The 21,593-nt window shown below is 34.6% G+C and overlaps 1 protein-coding gene across 1 annotated transcript; it reads left to right on the top strand.

The window, feature by feature from the left end:
* The first annotated feature begins 18,427 nt into the window (after positions 1-18,427).
* LOC136231205 (large ribosomal subunit protein uL24z) lies at positions 18,428-19,120 on the top strand. The gene has a single exon (XM_066020521.1). It carries the CDS (start codon positions 18,517-18,519, stop codon positions 18,955-18,957), a length of 441 nt encoding a protein of 146 aa, XP_065876593.1. The 5' UTR covers positions 18,428-18,516; the 3' UTR covers positions 18,958-19,120.
* Positions 19,121-21,593: the final 2,473 nt, after the last annotated feature.

The raw sequence follows: 21,593 nt of genomic DNA, 5'->3' as shown, positions 1-21,593 counted from the left end.
CGGATCAGTTTGGAGTATTCTTCCTTAATATTAAACTAGTCAAACACGACAAATAACTAGTTCCTAATCAATAGATAATCCAGCCTCAGCGGTCAAGATTCAATTTATTGACAGTCTTATGAATTAGAAGAACCCGATCTTAGCCAACCGACACTCAGCGTAGACGATTCAGAAACTAAGTTATTTGTTCATTCGACTCAAATAAACCCAATTACTTTTGTATTAATGTCACATGAAAGACAATCTCAGGTTGTCAAATCTGAATCTATTCTTTCAAATACAAAACTAACTTAATTTATATTATCGATTGCTACTATGATTGGTTCGTTTAGGTAAAAATCTAACTTTACCAATTCAGCCATATGACAATCCAATTCAAAGAATGACCTGCAGTTATCATTCAAAGTGTGAATAATCAATTGAGAATAAATCCCTAAAATGCAATGAACAAATAAGCGGTAAGATTTATAAGAAGAATTAAAGCACAACAGTCTCACAATAATAAAGAAAACCTCCTTTGAATTAACCCTTAACCGAAATTGGAAATTTAGCTATGAATAGGCATGGAAGAATAACGCTTTCTCTCTTGGGAAAGAGAGAACAAAATAAAATAAAAGCTAAACCTAAAAGCTAAAAACGGAATGAAAACTGAATTCTGATTATAAAAACGGAATTTAAAACTGAACTCTCATTAGAGATAGATCCTCTCCTATTTATAGGAGTTCTCCAACCCTAATTAGGAGATAAATCCTAACTAATTATAAAAATTAAATATTCTAACTTCCTAATACTATTTGGCTTCTTCCTTCCTGTTTTGTAGGCTCAAAACTCCTTAATAGACATCTGAAAACGTGATGGAATGGAACAGATTCACACTTGATCTATTTGGAAAGATTTTTGCCCGCCTGCTTCTTAGTCTTGGGCAAGACTAACTCCAAGTTTCGACTTCAGGTCTTTAAAACAGCTCCAGATTTTATCTTTAGTCAAATTAGCTCCAAATAGCCCCAATTCAGCTCCTTTCTTCATAATAAGTCCCTATAGAGGCATAATACACAAAACAAGCAATAAAACCCGTGATAACAATCAAACCGGCTAACAAATAGCATAACAAGTGGGTATTTTATCGCTGAAATAGACACTTATCAAACACCTCACACTTACCCAATGCTTGTCCTTAAGCATACCAGATCATGTCAACAGTTCTTAGCTCTAATGATTTCGGGTTTACTAACCTTTCCCGATCCCCCCTCATAATGCAAAGATTATCAGCCATTAACTCTCCAAGTCAAGAATTTATTCATGTTTAAATACACAATGTAACTACTTAAAAAATCTCACCAAATAAGCTTTTAACCATGTACATGAGAGATGAATTAAAATCAGCAGCACCCTCACAGAGGTCACTCATTGCACTCAAGTGTTTAAGCTATAATTAGTTTTAAGAAATCACTCAAGTCACAATCTAGAATGAAATTACCATAAGCTTGCCCATATATCAAATCTCCACCACTTAGTATGGATTCAAGACACTAAATCAAAAGGATTTAAAACAGGGTGTAACGTAGGCTAGGGTAAGGTTTGGAAAGGAAAGGAGGAAGAAAGGGAAACCGAGAGTAGTAAAAATGTACATTCTACTCTGAAAATGGCCAAATGGAAATCAAAGCTCAATTATTTACAAACGACTTACAATTCTCAAACTTCGGGATGAATATTCAATATGAACTTAAACAACTATAAACAGACTGAAATGAAAAAACTAACAAGAAATTTTTCTTTGTTTCTTTTTCTTTTTGTTTTTCTTCTTTTTTTTATGCCTGACTTTTTTTTTCTTCTTTTTTTTCTGAGGCTTTTCTTTCTGATTTTTTTTAATATGAAAAACCTTTGAACTAGAACAAGCAAGCTGCTATTTTGCAGACTAATGTCTATTTAGACACCTTTTGAAGCACAACCACATATAATATAACTAAAGGACTATTCAATTGGATCCTCATACTTTGATGAACTTGTGGTTATTTTGAACACGGACATTGCTCAAAGCAGCAACTAAACATTGAATAAACTCAAAGAATATACAGACTCTGAAGGCTAAAATGTCCCTGACCAAAGGACTCAAACAAAGGTTGTGTCAAGAATGGGGAAAAGGCTCAAATGTGGCTAAACTAAGGGCTGGATACTGTTATTTTTGTTAGTCGTGAGCAAGACTAAGGGTTCGAATTTATTTGAAATGGCTAAGAAAAAAAACCTACTGCCCTTATCATTTTTAATGCTCAAATTCATCAGATGTGGTCTCGAAATGCATAACATGGCAAGTTCTAGAATTTCAAACTAAAATTGGACAACACTCAGAAAAATAGAACAAAATGTAATGTATTTTGTTCTTGCATTTAGGATCAAAATCTTTCCAAAAATAGGGATAAAAGTGGTGTTGCTTCATTCAAAACATCTTTTCATGCCATGGAAGATTAATCAAGTAGTTCATATGCATACTTAAGGCAATTATGCAATCCTGACCTTTTGAAATCAGCAACCTTACTCAATACAAAACTTAAGGATTTCAGTACTAAGTCAGCAACCTAGTTTCAATCGAGCACAAAACAGAGAGCTAGCATTGGTAATTTTAAGGACGAAGCAAGGGGTGGACACCTCACACTAGACTTGATCATATTTTCTGATTTATTTTCTTTTCAGACGGACACCTCACTCTATTTCAGCACATATCCCATATAATTAAACCCGGAAAATTGCAGATAATTCACCCAAAATTCAGCAGCAAATTAGCACAAAAAACCAAAAAATTTGCATCAATTAACTCAGAAATTTTATGCAGCAAATTCAAAAATTTAATCCCAAACATACCTGCATGAAAATCATAGCAAAAAGAAAGCAAATTATTACTTCTAATTAAATTAAAGACCCCTAAATACCTCACACTTAATTCTCGTATTGTCCTCAATGCGGAACAAAACATGATTATAGGATGAAGGGCAATAGAAATTAAATGAAAGAGAAAGAAGAAACTGCCCTGATATGAATAACCATTCGATGATGCAGTGGAAGGCGTTTGTCTTGGCTGCAATTAGCGATATTATCACTTACTTCTGGTGGAGGATCATCTGCATGAGGAACTAGTGGATTTTAGATTTGATCATTGTTTGGTGGCTAGCGTCTCTTCCTCAATGATGGTGGCAGAATGAAGTTAAAGGTACTTGAAGTACTTGAGCCTATATCTGTCCATATTTAAGCACTTGTTATCCATGAAGTTCCTGGAAAGAATAAATAAAAGAGAAGCAAATCCATTAAGAAAGAAGATCATACAAGAATAATCAAAATAAAAATTTAATGCAAGAATTTAAATTTAAAAAGTAACAGTTTAGCTGTATCAAAGCTAAACAATGGGTTGCCTCCCAGAAGCGCCTCTATTTAACGTCTTTGGCCAGACGTTTGTAATTTTACATTATCCAATTCCTAACCGTTCATCCTCCTTTCCATCCCAATCATAACCAAAAATATTTTCAAGATTGTCCGGGTTACTCTTTTTATGCATAGTGGAATCAATCAAACCAACCTGAAAAACAAAATGAAATTCAATTGGATATAAAATTATACCCTCTTGAATATCCAAATTTTCATTAGCCTTAGATGAATCAATTGGAAAAAATTTCTGTGAATTTATGATGAATTACTTGCATCCAAAACATAAAAATCCTTTGAATAATCTAACTCATTGACAACTATGTAATTTTTATCATCAATTACCTTATCATTTTCTATTATTTCATCTTTCTCTAACGCATAATCATGAACTAAAATTGGAGTGGCCAAATTCAAAACAATTTCATCAAGGGACATACTAGAGGTTGATGAATTAATAGAATATGATTGATAATCATCTGAACTTGATTGGTTCCAAAAGAAATTGGGACATGGAGAATAATATGGATCAGAATTCCAGCGGTACTCATTGATAAGGTGAAGCACATGATCCATAATTATGAAAAATCACTCAAATGAACAAAAAAAAAACACAAACCTGATTATTAATAAAATTAAAGCAAGTTAAACTAATCCCCGGCAACGGCGCCAAAATTTGACGGGTGTCGAATCCACCAAAGATAATTATAACTTCACAACCCTCAGTAACAGGTTTGCACAAGGGTAAGTAAAGGTCGAACCCAAAGGATTAGTACTGATTTAACTAAATTAATAACCAAAAAGACAAGTAAAATAAAATGGGGGGTTTTGAGTAGATTGATCACCTAAGTTAACAGGAATAACGAAATCAAAATTGAAACTAAATATAGTAAATAAAGAAGATTTCAGTCAAGGGATTCTTAGGCAAGGATTTCAATTAGTCTTGATCATTGACAGATAAAATAGACTCTTATACACATACCGGATCAGTTTGGAGTATTCTTCCGTAATATTAAACTAGTCAAGCACGACAAATAACTAGTTCCTAATCAATAAATAATCCAGCCTTAGCGGTCAAGATTCAATTTATTGACAGCCTTATGAATTAGAAGAACCCGATCTTAGCTAACCGATACTCAGCGTAGACGATTCAGAAACTAAGTTATTTGTTCATTCGACTCAAATAAACCCAATTACTTTTGTATTAATGTCACATGAAAGACAATCTCAGGTTGTCAAATCTGAATCTATTCTTTCAAATACAAAACTAACTTAATTTATATTATCGATTGCTACTATGATTGGTTCGTTTAGGTAAAACTCTAACTTTACCAATTCAGCCATATGACAATCCAATTCAAAGAATGACCTGCAGTTATCATTCAAAGTGTGAATAATCAATTGATAATAAATCCCTAAAATGCAATGAACAAATAAGCGGTAAGATTTATAAGAAGAATTAAAGCACAACAGTCTCACAATAATAAAGAAAACCTCCTTTGAATTAACCTTTAACCGAAATTGGAAATTTAGCTATGAATAGGCATGGAAGAATAACGCTTTCTCTCTTGGGAAAGAGAGAACAAAACAAAATAAAAGCTAAACCTAAAAACTAAAAACGGAATGAAAACTGAATTCTGATTATAAAAACGGAATTTAAAACTGAACTCTCATTAGAGATAGATCCTCTCCTATTTATAGGAGTTCTCCAACCCTAATTAGGAGATAAATCCTAACTAATTATAAAAATTAAATATTCTAACTTCCTAATACTATTTGGCTTCTTCCTTCCTGTTTTGTAGGCTCAAAACTCCTTAATAGACATCTGAAAACGTGATGGAATGGAACAGATTCACACTTGATCTATTTGGAAAGATTTCTGCCCGCCTGCTTCTTAGTCTTGGGCAAGACTAACTCCAAGTTTCGACTTCAGGTCTTTAAAACAGCTCCAGATTTTATCTTTAGTCAAATTAGCTCCAAATAGCCCCAATTCAGCTCCTTTCTTCATAATAAGTCCCTATAGAGGCATAATACACAAAACAAGCAATAAAACCCGTGATAACAATCCAACCGGCTAACAAATAGCATAACAAGTGGGTATTTTATCGCTGAAATAGACACTTATCAGGCCGCCTCTACGGTATCAATGATCGTTCTATTTTGGAATTGCAGGGGCATTGGAAACGACCGCACACAACATGCCCTGGTCACTAGTGATGAGAACAACTCTCTTCTAGCGAAGCCGTGTGCAGAAGACATTCGCCGAACTGTTTTCAGCATGGATTCGGACAGCGCCCCGGGGCCTGATGGATTTGGCGGAATCTTCTACCAAAGTTTTTGGGATGTGGTTGGTACTGATGTCTGTAATATGGTTACTGCCTTCTTTGATCAAGGCTGCATTTTCCCCGGGCTCAACTCCAACCTCATGGCACTTATCCCTAAGTTTGCTGAAGTGGATAAAATTGAAAACTTTAGATCGATCGTTATGAGTAATTTCGGGTTTAAAATTATAACAAAAATCCTTGCAGACCGTCTGGCCAGCATCGCTTCTAGAATTATCTCCGGCAACCAATTTGGTTTCATGCAGAACCGCAATGTTCATCATTGTATCGCTGCTGCTTTAGAAGGTATAAATAGCCTGGATAAGAGGGGTTTTGGGGTCGTATGGCACTAAAGGTCAATATCAGGAAAGCTTTTGACACCATGGATTGGACTTTCCTATTGACAGTTCTAGAAGCATTTGGTTTTTCTCTAACTTTTAGGGATTGGATTCTCAACATTCTTTCATCCTCTCGGATCTCAATTATGTTGGGTGGGGCCCCTAAAGGCTATTTTGGTTCCTCACAGGGAGTTAGACAGGGAGATCCCCTCTCCCCTATCCTATTCGGAATTGCCGAAGATTTTTTCTCCAGATGGATGACGAATCTTGAAAGTGACGGCGCTTTCGCCCCGATGTGCTACTCCGGTGGCAAAATGTTTCCTTCACATTTGTTGTATGCCGATGATATCCTGATTTTTAGGGTGGCTTCCATGCGTAACATACGCACCCTCAAGTCAGTATTTCAATTCTATGGTTCAATCTCGGGTCAACAAGTGAGCTGGAACAAATCATCAATCTATTTTGGGAAGTTTGTTACTAGAACCCCTACTAACCGCCTTGCAAACTTCCTGGGGATCCGTCAGGATAAATTACCGTTCAACTATTTAGGAGTGCCGCTTTTTATGGGAGCCCCAAGAGCTCGATTCCTCTGCAGCCTAGCAGATAAGTTCCTTAGGTAGTTTATAAATGGAAAGGGACAGCTCTTTCGTTCGCAGGCAGGTTGACACTCGTCAAATCTGCGGTTACGAGATCCTTAGTTCACTCCCTCTTTGTCTATAAGTGGCCGGTAAGCCTTCTCAGAAAATTAAACAGATGCCTCCGGAATTTCTTATGAACGGGATGTACTGATAAACGAAAACTGGTTACGGTTCCTTGGCATATCTGCTGTCAGAGTTTGGAAGCCATTGGGGTTGGAATTAAAGATTACAGGCTTTTTAATCAGGCGCTGCTGGGGAAAATGAGTTGGGATTTGTTGTAGGGTGATAGCTTTGTCATTAAACTGCTGAGATGCAGATTTTATTCAATTGCAGGGATCTCGAAATTATCAATCGTGCCATCATCCATTTGGTCCTCTTGCAGGTTGTCCTATGCTACGGTGAGAGGCCAATCGCACTGGTGGATTGGGCAAGCCTCTCGTCTGAACTTCTGGACGGACAGTTGACTTCATCCTTCCGTGGCTGAACAACTCGGTTGGTCCCCTGCGCTTCAGCGAAAAATGTTCAGCAGTGTGGAGAATTTCCTGACAGACTTATCTTGGCACCACATCGACCAACTTTCGGCGGCAATTCAAAGTAATATCCTCTTGATCTCGCGTGGTTTGGATCCCTATGACCTGTGCATTTGGAAACCAGCTGTAAAAGGTGCTTTTATTGTTAAAGCGATGTATTCCTCCCTCTGTCCGGCGCTGGTCCCGATTAACTGACATCATTTTGTTTGGGGGCCGCACATCCTGCCGTCTCGTTAGATAACCTTATGGAGGGTGATGAATGGCAAAATTTCAACACAAAACATTCTCCAACAAAAGGGGATTCTACTGGTCTCCCGCTGTGTTATATGCATGTCAGATGTGGAAAGTATCGATCACCTTTTCCTGCAATGTTCCTTTGCAACCCGTCTGTGGAAGGAGATTGGTTCGGTTTTTAATCAGGGGCTCCCCCATTCCGCTAACTTTTGTCTCTTTTTTGACAGCCTCATTCGCTGCAGTTTTGGTGTTCAAGTGGCTGCCCTTTGGAGCTTAGCTGTCGTTAGCTGAGTGTGGCTGATTTGGCAGTCTAGAAATGAAGCTCTGTTCGGCCAGGAACTCCCTTCAATCCAAAATTGCCTTCAAATGTTAAACCGTCTCATATGGGAAGCAAATGGGGCCACCAAGGGCTACTGTTCAGCTCTCAATGACCGGTTAATTCTCGCCAAGCTGCATATTAGACCCCGCTCTCCCCCTATGCCAAATATCATCCAAGTTCGCTGGATCTGTCCGCCACGGGGCTGGTTGAAGGTAAACGTGGATGGATCTGCTCTTGGCGCCACTGGTGCAGCTGGCGCTGGTGGCATCTTTCGCACGAGCCGCGGCTTCGCCAGAGGAACCTTCGCATTTGCAATTCCGGAAACCTTTGCGTATATGGCTGAGCTTCGAGCAGTTATTTTTGCAATTGACCTTGCATGGGAGAAAGACTGGCACCAACTCTGGATCGAATTGGATCCAATGTTTGTTGTCGATCTCGTTTGAACACGCGCGAAGAAGGTTCCCTGGACACTCCGCCAAGCATGGATGCGCTGCCTTGATCAATGCGCGCATATGACAATTGCTATCTCCCACATCTACAGGGAAGGAAACCGGGTTCCTGATGCGCTTGCTCGTTTTGGAGTCACCTCTCCTTGCATCACCTGGTGGCCCACCGCGCTGCACTTTTGTCAGGATTTGCTCTTGGATGACTCTTGTAATATTAGTCACTATCGGTTCTCATAGCTTTCCTTTCTAGCTTTACTTTCCCTCTCTTGTACGACTCTTATTTTTTCATTTATTTAATTCTTCGGGTTTTACAGGGCTTGATCCAGGGGTGCCGACCTAGTTGGGATGTCTGGTGATTGCCTCTGTATCGTCCCTATTTTTTACCAAAAAAAATCTAATGCAATTTTTGGACTAAAAAAAATTTTAGGCTAAATTTTTTTATTTATTTATTTGGGATGGGGGGGGACAAATGCCCCCTTTGACATGGAAACTAATCTTGGACGGCTGAACTCGAACCTAATTGCAATATTCTATGGAAAGAAAGAGAAGAATTTATCTTGGTGATTAAAGATTAGTTGAGTCGCATCTTTATTATGAATTATAGACTAAATCATTATTTGGACATCGATTGATCAAAGGAATCTTGTCATTTGGCACTTGATCTATCCAAAATTTTATCATTTGGCCACTGAACTATCCCACTTGGTGAAATTTCATCCAATTTGGATGGAAACTTAATAGAATTATTGACACATGATAATATTTTGACAACTAGACTTGATAAATTTTAGTTTAGAAATTTATTTTCTTATTTTAATCTCATTAATTATTTAGGTAAATAAATTTTAAAACGTACGGTATGTCAAGTCCATATGTTAAAATATCACCACATATCATAAGGAAACGATTTTATCAAGACTTCATCAAAATTAAGTGGAATTTCACCGATTTGAATAGTTTATGGTCCAAATGTGACCAATGCCCTGTTTGTTTGGAGGAAAATATTCTGCAGGAAAATATTTTCCTTATTTTTCGGTGTTTGTTTGGGCAGGAAAATAAGTGACAAGTCAATGGAAAAAGAATGAAGAAATAAGGGAAAATGTTTAATGAAGAAATAAGGGAAAATGTTTTACCCTTTTCAAAAGGGTAAAACATTTTCCCCAAAACATATGCGTCTAGAGAAAAATGGGAAAAACGTTAAAAAATATAAAAGTACAAAAATATGAAAGATGAAAAAACGTGAAAACGTTACAAAACACGATAATATGAAAAAAAAACCCGCAAAAAACATGAAAAGGTGAATAGACGTGAAAAACACAAAAACGCAAAAAAAAAACACTTGAAAAAGCACAAAACATGAACAACACGATAAAGTGAAAAAATGCGAATTATACAAAAACGTGAAAAATACAAAAAACACGAAAACTTGAAAAAATACGAAAAACAAGAAAACGCGAAAAATGCTAAAACACAAAAACGTGACAGTAAGTGTAAAACGCGATAAACATGAAAAGACGAAAAATGCAAACAAAACATGAAAACGTAAAAAACACAAAAACGTGAAAAATACGAAAAACATGAATACGTGACAAAATGCGAAAAATTAAAAAAAAAGTGCAAAAAAAGAAAAGGTGAAAAAGGGAAAAACCGAAAAACTAAACGTGAAAACACGAAAACATGGAGAAAAAATGCAAAAAAACACAACAACATTAATAACACGAGAAAACGTACAAAAAAATACCAAATATGTGAAAAAAACGTTTTTCGTGTTTTCAACATTAATTTTTTTCACATTTTCGTGTTTTCCATTTTTTTTCCATGTTTTTAATATTTTTTTGCTTTTCGTGATTTTCGTATTTTTCCACTTTTTGTGTTTTTAACAAATTTTTACGTTTTTTTTGTGTTTTTTCACGTTTTTAGTGGTTGGAAAATATTTTCCAGTGTTGTTGCCAAACACAGAAAAATATTTTATTTTCCTGCACAATATTTTCCCTGCATAAAATTTTCCAGAATACAATATTTTTCCCCAAACAAACGGTGTCCAAATATTAAAATTTTGAATAAATCAGAGCCTAATAACATTTTGCACTAAATTACAAATTGTAATTCATAAGTGCATTTCGTCTTGTAATTTATAAAAAATAAAAAATTTAAAAATCATTACAATAACAAAATAACAGTTTATACATTGTTTCCAAATATGAAAAAAAGTTTAAGAAAAATCAGTACAGGTGTTGTCAAAAGAAAGAAAGAAAAAATAAGAGAAAATGTGAAAAAAATGTTGATCCAAGGAATCTTCAAAATTGAGTGAAATTTCGTCAATTTAAATAGTTTATGGTCTAAATGTGATCAAATAATAAATTAGTGGCCAAATATTAAAATTTAAAATAAATCAGAGTAAATAACATTCTACACCAAATTACAAATTGTAATTCATAAGTGAATGTCGTCTTGTAATTTATAAAAAATAAGAAATTTAAAAATCACTACAATAACAGGGAATCGAACTCTCATCCATATTAAAACTTCTACTATGCCTTTACCATTCAATCTAGCACTATTTCTTGTTATAAATCTAAGTCTATATATGTTTTAACCATATAAAAATCTTAATAATTATCAAATTTGAAACAAATTCCGATCGGAGGCCCTAGGCGGCTGCCTATGCGGCCTCCCCCTAGAGCCGGCCCTAAGGGCCATTACCATGTTTGGTTTTATATTAAAAATTTGTTGTAATAGAATGAGAAATCCATAAGTTAAATTTTGTTTAACAACTATTACATAAAAAAATGGCTTGAATTCTTATTACATCCAAAGCATGTAATCCTAATTTCTATCTTTAAAGTTCCATCTAATCTCTCATTTGTCAAATCTCACTTCTCATCATTCTCAAAAACGTAAAAACAAGAAAAACTGAAAACGGAAAAAAAGCAAAAAAAAAAGGTGAAAAATGAAAAATAAGAAAATGAGAAAATAGGAAAAAACGAGAAAATTGTAAAAAATACTATGACAACATAGAAAACTATATACTAATTTCACGTTTTTTTTTGTTGATTTTAATTATGTAAATAAAATTTTACGATTATATTTAACTAAGCAAACATAAGTATTGTAATGATAATTACATTTCATCATTTTTTTTATTTGTCAACCAAACATGGTAATGGAATCACTATTCCATTCCGTTACAACTTTGATTACACTACGATTTTGATTACACTACATTGCATTACGACACACTAAACAAACCCTAACTTGTTAAGAAATCTCTTAATTTTTTTAGAATTATGCTTATAAAGTCTAATAATTTATAAAAATGTTAGTTAAAAAGTAAGATAATTAATATTTTAAAATGGTATAAAAATGTTAGAAATTAGTATACGTAATATTTTATGCTATGTATAAAAATATTAGAAATTAGATATTAAAATGGAATAAAAAATGTTAGAAAGTTTGGTTTATATTATATACCTAAATATATTTATAAATTTTTGTATGTATATATAATGAGATTTTTTATGTATATAGAAGAACCCTGCTAATTTTAAATTGTGAAATTATTTAGAGAAAATTACACCACAGCTCAGTTTTGGATTTTATTTTATAATAAATATCCTCTCTTTTTTAATATTATTATAGACATTTATTTTAATCGGGTAAAATCAGATTCTATTTAAATATTTTTAATTTTTTTTATCTAATTTTTAATATTTTAAAATCAAATTTCTCAAAATTCTGTTTCCACTCTTTCTTTCTCCTCACAACTTTTTTTGTCTACTAATTTCTCATTCTCTGCATATCATTTTGATCCCACTGTATTTTTATTGTTTGGTTACTTGTATCCCCCTTTATTTTTTCTTAATCTCTTCCTATTCTGACATATAATCTGTGTATTTTTGTTTTCTTTAATTTCATTTTTTTTTGTTTTTTGTTTTTTTTTTTATCTTCTACACCAGTAAGTTTGCCTTTCAATTTGTATAATCTCTATTCACAATTTTCTCTCCTTTTGTGGTTCTTTTCATATTTTCACTATTAACTGAGATTGACTTCGGATTTTATCACATAAAGAGAAGACTTGAAATCAAAGTGGGAAGGAAAATCATAGAAACATAGAACTAAAAAAAACTTCTAAAAAAATACAAGATAAAGAATCTACTCCTTCCAAACATGTTTCAGAAGGTATGAATTAGAAAATTTAAGATAGGTGTAAGATACTTTTAAATTTCAACTTCATTTGGAAAAGAATTTGCCAAGACAGACAGAGTTTCCAAAGCTTCTTTTAAAGACACTCTGGACAAGACTAATGGTAGATGTGCCGGCTGGAAAGCTAAAACCCTTTCGCTAGCAGGCCGTCTTACTTTGATTCAATCTGTCAATTGTGCGGCTCCCAATCATATTATGCAAGCTTGCAGACTGCATGAGCCTGTTCTTAAGGATCTGGATAAAATCAACAGGCGTTTCCTTTGGGGGGACTCGGAGGAGGGGAAGAAGATTCACCTTGTTCCTTAGAAGGAAGTGTGCCAACCCAAAATCAGGGGAGGTCTGGGGATAAGACAAGCCAAGGACAACAACAAAGTCTTATTAATGAAGCTTCTTTGGAGAATGTGGCAGTGTCCTTCTTCTCTTTGGGTCCGTCTTCTTTGTGGGAAGTATCGGAAGGATAAGATTTTTGGAGGTCCCAAGGAGAGAGTTGTCAATTGTTCTTTCCTTTGGAAAGGGCTTAGTTCTGTGTTTTCAGAGTTTTGCTTTGGGATTGGCTGGAATGTGGGAAATGGGAAGTCCATCAGCTTCTGGAACGATATCTGGATTGGAGATAAATCCTTATTAGATGCGTGTACCTCTCCTCCGCCTAGTAATTCCCTTAATTGGAAAATTGCTGATGTGGTTGATTCTGAGGGGGATTGGATTTGGTCTAAATTTGATGCTTATTTGAGTCTGGATATGCTCCTAAGAATTAGAGGGGTGAAGATTAGTAACAAGGAGGAGGATAAGGATAATCATTGTTGGGCCTTAACTAATAGTGGGGCATATTCCTGCAAATCTGCCTTTGAAGCTTTTAACCAAAGCGGGACGGGCCCTCATTCTGAAATTTGGAAAAGCATTTGGGCCTTAAAAATCCCTTACCGTATTAGGAGCTTTCTGTGGCTTGGTGTTAAAGAGAGGCTGCTCACCAATTTAGACAGAAATAGACGGCATCTGGTGGCTTCAGGCGCTTGTAGCAGATGCAGAGGTCATGTTGAAACCGTGTGCCATGCTCTTAGGGACTGTTCTAGGAGTAAAGAGGTGTGGAGTAAAGTTCTCCCTAACCACCTTCTGTCTCCCTTCTTGGCTCACTCTGAGTCAGATTGGTTTTCTGGTGGCGTTAGTGGGAAGTTATTAGCCAACCTTGAGCATGGGGATATTGTCTTTGCGATTATCTGCCACCAGATTTGGAAGTGGAGGAATGAGGAAATTTTTGGGAAGAAATCTGTTTTTATTCCTAACCTAGTTTCTTCTCGGAAAAAGTTCTAAATATAACTGATAGCTTCAAAGGAGACTCACTTGTTAGGTTAACCCAGAAGAAGGATGTTCAACTCCTTGGTTGGAGTAGGCTAAGAGAAGGGCTGGTGAAGCTTAATACGGATGGTTCCTGCTTAAAAGATGGCAAGATTGCTGCAGGAGGTGTTCTTAGGGATGATGGGGGCGCCTGGGTGTCTGGGTTTACCCAGAACCTGGGCTTGGGTTCCTCCTTCTCTGCTGAGCTTTGGGGGATTTTCTCTGGCCTAAAGCTTGCCAAGAATCTGGGTTTAAAGAAGTTGTCTGTTGAGTCAGACAACCTTGAGGCCATTAAAATGATTTCCGAGTCCAATACTATTTGCTTAAATAGCCGAAATCTTATCAAAGCTATTAGAAGGCTCTGCTCTTCATTTGATTTCATTGAATTTAGCCATGTCTTCAGAGAGCAAAATAGGGTTGCGGATCGCTTGGCGGCTGCTGGTCATGAGGGTTTGTTGGGCGTCTCGACTCTTTCTTATCCTCCTGCTTTTCTTTCTTCTCTTCTTTTCGAAGATGGGGGGTGGGGGTTAGCTTCCCTAGGCTAATCCCTAGCTAGTTTTTTGGTTTTGTTTTTCTTTTCTTTTCCTTGTCCTACCAAAAAAAAAAAAAAAAGAGAAGCACCAAATTTTATATGGATACATTCAAAAGACTTTTCATGGAAATTAAATTTATGAAAAGGTAGAATCGTAGAAGTAAGGACACCTAAGAAGTCTCAATTTTCTTGAAGCCATTGAAAAAATGAGCAAAACAATAAGTCAAATTTTAAGAGATTGAGATGAATTTCACGAGAATTTAGTCATTATGTTGAAAATCATAGATGTTGTAAACAAGTATGTGGTTGAGGCAGAAGAAATGAAGGGGATTAGTAGTATTTTTTAATTGCCATGGATATTAGGTGATACTTATAGAATAAGTTTACTTATCTGACAAACTTAGAATAAATCAGATTTTAATTTTTATTTATAATTATGAAAATCGTTTTTGTGTATTAATATCATAATCTTATTTTTGTTTTTGTCAAATTTTTATTTATAATTACGGAAAACCCTCAACCCACCCCACCCATGTGATTCGAACCCATGACCTCTACGATCATAGTTAAGCTCTTAACCAACAGGCTAAAAGATTCACCACCACCAAATTTAACATTTAAATAAATTTGTTTAAGAGTTTGAGACACTTATAAATAATTTGTTAATCCTAAGTATTGTGTAATTTACTCTTTTATGTAACCAATCCAAATATTTTCAGAGTTTGTTACATAAAACTCATGTTTGTTGTAAAAATTTCCAATTATCTCATATAAATGTCATTTATTCGTTTGTCAAATAAGTAAACTTAGGGTCCGTTTGGTTACTACTTTTCATGCTCCTGTTTGCCTTTTCATTTCAAAAGGGAGAGTTTTAGGTGTTTGGTTAGTGATCTCCTGTTTGCCTTTTAAATCTGAAAAGCAGCATTAGGTGTTTGGTTAGTGACCTCCTGTTTGCATTTCACACCTGAAAAGCACCCTTTTATAAAAGCAGAGAATCTCTTTTTTTTTTTTGGTAGAAAAGGAAAAGAAAAACGAATAACAACAAACTACCCAGGAATTAGCCTAGGGAAGCTAACCCCAATCCTATCTTCTAAGAGAAGATGAGAGATGAAACTAGGGGAAACAGGAAGGGTAGTAACGCCTAACGTCCCTTCATGGCCCGCCGCCGCCAAGCGATCAGCAACACGATTCTGCTCTCTAAAAATGTGTCTGAACTCTACGAACTCAAAGGAGGAGCAAAGCCTTATAATAGCTTTGATGAGGTTGCGACTGTTAAGACCCATAGAATGATTCTCAGAAATCATTTTGATTGCTTCCAAATTATCAGACTCCACAGAGAGCCTCTTAACACCCAGTCTTTTAGCAAGATTGATTCCAGTAAGAATAGCCCAGAGCTCCGCAGAAAAGGAAGAACCCAACCCTAAATTCTGGGAGAACCCAGAAAGCCAGACGCCCCCTACATCTCTAAGCACACCTCCAGCCGCAATCTTACCGTTACTGAGGCAGGAACCATCAGTATTCAGCTTCACAACCCCCTCTCTTGGCCTGCTCCATCCCACGAGATGGACATCACAACACTGAGAGGCTCTGGCAAGGGACTAAAGCAGAGAATCTCTGCTTTTTGGAAAAGCAGCTTTTTCAAAAAGCAAACAGCAAAAGCGTAACAGCAAACAGCAAACCGTAACAGCAAATGACAACAGCAAACAGCAAACCGTAACGGCAAATAGCAAACAACAAACAGCAACAGCAAACAGTAGGTAAAACAAACGGGCCCTTATTCTATAAATATCACCAAATATCCATATCAATTAACTGTTATATCTTTTGGTTGAAGAAAAGATATTTCTTACCAAAATATTCAATAAAAAATATTACTAATCCCCATTAACCGTCCTTCCTTCTTCATTTCTTTATTGACATTTTTGTTTTTGCTTCAACTATCCGCTTGTTTACAACATCTATCATTTTCAACATAATGATTAAATTCTCCATGAAACCATCTCAATCTTAAAATTTGACTTATTATTTTGCTCATTTTTTCAATAGCTTCAAGAAAACTGAGATGTTATAATTCTTAGGTGTCCTTATTTCTACTATTCTACTTTTTCATAAATTCAATTTCCATGAAGATTCTTTTGAACGTATCCAGATAAAATTTGATACTTCTCTAATCTATCTTGACGAATTCTTTTCGAGATAAAGTTGAAATTTAAAAGCATCTTATACCCATCTTAAATTTTCTAATTCATATGTTAAACATCTTTGGAAGGAGTAGATTCTTTATCTTATATTTTTTTAGAAGTTTTTTTAGTTCTATGTTTCTGATGATTTTCCTTTCCACTTTGATTTCAATTCTCCTCTTTATATCATATAATCCGAAGTCAATCTCAATTAATAGTGCAAATGTAAGAAGAACCACAAAAACAGGAAACTGTGAAGATAGATTATACAAATTGAAAGACAAACTTATCTATGCAGAAGATTAAAAAAAATTCAGAAAACAAAATAAAGGAAAATTAAAGAAAACAAAAAAAAAACACAGATTATATTTAGAATAGGAAGAGATTAGGAAAAAGTAAAGAGGCAGGTAACCAAACAAAAAAAATGCAGTGGATCAAGGTGATATGCAGAGAAAGGGAAAATGGTAGAAAAAAAAACTGTAAGGAGAAGGAAAGAGTGGAAACGGAATTTTGAAAAATTTAATTTAAAAATATAAAAAATTAGATAATTACTAATTTGATAAAATTAAAAATATTTGAATAAAATCTGATTTTACCCTATTAAAATAAATACCTATGATAATATTAAAAAAAAGGATAGTTAATTGTAAAAGGTCTAATGCTACTTCAGTCTCCTTAACTTGTCTAAATTGGTCATTTTATCTCCTCAACTCATCGAATATCCTATTTACCCCCATTAACTCCATAAAAGTGGTACTTCTCACCCTCTCAACTTGTCCATTTACCCCTTCAACTTATAGAATGTCCTATTTACCCCCTTAACTCCATAAACGTGGTATTTCTCACCCCTTACAATCCGTTATCGAGACCTAAATTGGTACCGTTTTTTAAACATTAAACCTATATTAGTATTATTTTGTACGTGGAACCTAAATTGATACTTCCCTAAAAACCATAGGCTTATTTTGATACATTATCCTTACATATAATGTATTTAACTTGTTTATATTAATGTTTTTGTTATTTGTATCTTTTATTTATTCATTCTCTTTTCAACTTTTTTGGCTAGTTAAATTTTGATTATCTAATTATTGTAATACAATATTATTGTAATAAACACATGAAGGAATCAATATAATTATCAAATTAAAAGAAAATAAAAAAGTTGATATTAAAAAAAAAATTCAAACTCATTTGAATAAGTCCTATTAATTTTGCAATATAAATGGGTAAGAAATACCACTTTTATGTAGTTAATGGGTAAATAGGATCATAAGGGGTGAGAAATACCACTTTTATGAAGTTAGAGAGGTAAATAGGACATTTGATGAGTTGGGGAGGGGTAAAATGACCAATTTGGACAAGTTAAGAGGGTGAAAAATACTATTTTTATGGAGTTAAGGGAGTAAATATGACATTCGATGAGTTGGAGGGGTAAAATGACTAATTTGGATAAGTTAAAAGGGTTGGAAGAGTATTAGGCCATTGTAAAATAAAATCCAAAACTGAGTTCCTGAATAATTTGGGAAAATTACACAGAAATTCCTTTTTTAAAAACTATTTACAACTATGTCAAATCATAATTTTTGATTATGTCAAACTAGTATAATTGGTACTTTTAATATATTTTAAAGATTGAAATTTATAAATTAGAAGTTTACAATATATTTTTTAGGGTTCATAATTTATGAATTGAAGTCTAGAATTTTTAAATTATGGTATAAAATCATATAGAGAATAATGATAGGTTAAGAATTAAGTTTGGTAATATGAAATTTTCTACTTAATTATGATATTTATGTATTTAACCCGTATAATTTTCTCTACTTTTTGATAGAATGTTAAAGCTAGACTTGAGGCCCAGTCCAAGAAAGCCTAGAAAGAGTTGGGCCACAAAGCCTAAACACACAAAACCTAGAAAACCCTAGTTCCCCACTATATTTTGTCAGAACCCTTCACTTCGAATTCCCTTTGCTCATTATATCTGTTTCCAAAACCCTAGCTGCAGCAGTCACCACCACACACCGGCACAATGAAGTACAATCCTAGGGTTTCTTCTTCCCGGCGCAAGAACCGTAAGGCTCACTTTACAGCCCCTTCTTCGGTGCGCCGGATACTCATGAGCGCCCCCCTCTCCACCGATCTCCGTCAGAAATACAACGTCCGATCTATGCCTGTCCGCAAGGACGATGAGGTACAGGTTGTTCGCGGTACTTACAAGGGCCGGGAAGGTAAGGTAGTCCAGGTCTACCGTCGGAAGTGGGTGATCCACATCGAGCGCATCACAAGGGAGAAGGTGAATGGTTCCACAGTCAATGTCGGAATCAACCCTTCCAAATGCGTCATCACCAAGCTCCGCCTTGACAAGGACAGGAAGTCGCTGCTTGACCGCAAGGCCAAGGGTCGTGCCGCCGCTGACAAAGACAAGGGCACCAAGTTCACGGCGGAGGATATCATGCAGAATGTCGATTAGTTTTAATTTTGAAAACCTTAAGGTGATGTTTGTCACTTTAAATTCAATGATAGGATGCCTAAGAGCGTTTTTGATATTATTCGTACCTTTATGTTTTGGATTGAAGGATATTAAGTCTTTAAATTTTCTGTGGACGTGGAATTTGATGAGGTTATTTCTAATATTTTCCTTACTGAGCTTATAATTTGATTTGATTTGAGTTTTTTAATTAGCGTTGGTGTCTTGTTTGGCCTTTATGCTGCAATTTGCTTCGTTTCTGTAGTATTATTAATTGTCTAAGCTTTATTTTATATGTCGTATGCAATGAGTTTGTAAATTAATATTTGGTTTATCATGTTTGAGAATGAGAATTGGGCTCAGCTTGTTGGTTGTGTCTCTGATCTTTTATCGATAAAGCTTTTGTTTCTAAATGTAAAACGAGATGAAGCTTTGTGCTTTTACAGAATTTATGTAATGATGCATTGGAAAATCTAAAGGGTTTTGTTTTTTTGTTGTGGCTGGGATTTTTATTAGGTTTACTATTTATAGTTGGGGGTAGGGATTTTGCATTTAGTTGGTGCGAGCAGTTATTCGATTGAATTTTCGGCTGTGTTTGCATGATTAAAAGGGCACAAGTGTGTCTTGCTCTGTTATGTTACTAGGTTTGGGCAAATCATTGTACTGATTCTGCTAGCTTAATTGATTTGCATCTGCTTGGCATTGACTATCAAGTATAGTTTTATGGAAGTGTTTTTTCAGTTTCAATTATCTAAACTCTGTTCATGGTTTGCTATCAATATGCTGATTGTCACAAGTTTTTAGAATTGAAAGTAAAATGGATTGCTTACCGCAGGTTCTAATATTTGGTATTATGATGTGTTTGTTTTGATTTTTGTGAAATGATTGGGTTTGTTAGATTATAATTCATGAAAATAGTTCACATTACCAGTCTAGGCAAAGTATTTTAGTACATTTTCGTTTGTCATGTATCTGGAATTGATCTACAAGATCATCATTTGCATATTTATGATATACTTGCACACTAGTTTTGTTTATTTATTTTTTGGTTATTTTAAAGCGTCTCAGCGAAATTTGCAGTATTTCTGCAATAATATAATCGCTCTGTTCTATCCCCTGGAAATATCATAACCTTAGAACTGAAGCTAGATGTATTGCTTACATTGGTTTAATGTTTTCTTGGACTTTGATAAGAAAATTGGTTCTTGATATGGGCAATTTTCATCTACTATTGATAGGATGAAGAGATGAACTTAGTGACCCTTTTAGTGTTTTTTCCCCTCAATTGTTTACAGTTGAACTTGTGAGTGATTAGTAGAGAGGTGTAGTTTTGTCATCGTTTTACTTATTTGGTGGTAAATATAACTTTGAACTGAAAGCTTCGTTTAGTCTAATAATTACACATTTAGTGAATATATTCTAAAACACTTGCCTAGCTCAATGTTTTTATCAAATTCAACTTGCAAAATTTCTATGATTGTTTCATTTAGCTTCTATGGGATAAATTGTTAAGTTTGGTACCAGAGGAAATGTGCTCCTTACTGTGTATACCATTGTTTTTTTGGCTTAATACATCCTAAAAAAAAGCTTGATTGGCCCTTGGATTTTCATTATGTCCCAATAGCCCTGGTATTAAATGAGTTTACAGTCTGATGTTGCATTTGGTGTGCGCCACATCTTAGCAGGCTCGTAAGAGGACAGAAGGAAAGGGTTCCTCCCTCTCTGATTTTCCTTTCTTCTTGCCTGACATTTCTTCTTTTGTATTTTCTTCTCATGAGGTTCTCGTCTTGCCATTTACAATTTTTCTTTCCTTTTCTTCTTTGGTTTTGTTTGTTGTATCTTGATTATGGTTTCTTCTATGTTTGAAGAGAGTAATGAAGAGTTTTGGAATTCAATTTCAAAGTACATACTATAATTTTCAAATTAAACCAAAATACTCCCAAAATCTCAAATAACTTAGACAATTATGTCTTCACATATCTATTCTCATGGCACCTGAACTTTTCTTTCAAAAGTCATGTTCAGCCATGGCTTTTGAAAACGAGTGTTTGAGGGATTAGTTATTGGATTTTGAGATTTTTTTTCTAGGGGTTTGACTATTCTACCGCACGACTGAAGAATCTATAGACCATGGGTAATAGACCATACATTAACATCAAAGTGGGTGATAGACCATACATTAACATCAAAGTTCACAGTTACCATTTTCTAGGGGTTTAACTAGTTACTTCATATCTTTGTCGAAAAATGGGTAATAGACCATACATTAACATCAAAGTTCACAATTGGAAAATGTAAACAAATTCTTTCTAAGAAAATCTATATATGGCAAATGTATAAAATTAAAAAAAAAATCAATATTTTCTTTACAATAATCTGTTAACAATATATAAACTTTGAAGAGTCGTTAATATTATTAAATAAAATTTAATGTTAATTATTAATTTTGTAAAACCTTTTAGTGGTCACACTGATATAAATTGTCATTAATATGAATTAATTCATAAAACTATTTTCTAAAATGTAATACTAAAATAAATGTGAAGTATTATATATATTGTGTAAATGTTATAAAATTTATCTAATTATTCATTATTTTTTAAACAATAATAAAAATATTTTGATGCGGAGCATCTCCC

The sequence above is a fragment of the Euphorbia lathyris genome, chromosome 5, assembly GCF_963576675.1.
Source record: "Euphorbia lathyris chromosome 5, ddEupLath1.1, whole genome shotgun sequence".
In the NCBI taxonomy this organism is placed as follows: Eukaryota; Viridiplantae; Streptophyta; class Magnoliopsida; order Malpighiales; family Euphorbiaceae; genus Euphorbia; species Euphorbia lathyris.
This window is presented reverse-complemented; position numbering and strand designations above follow the sequence as displayed.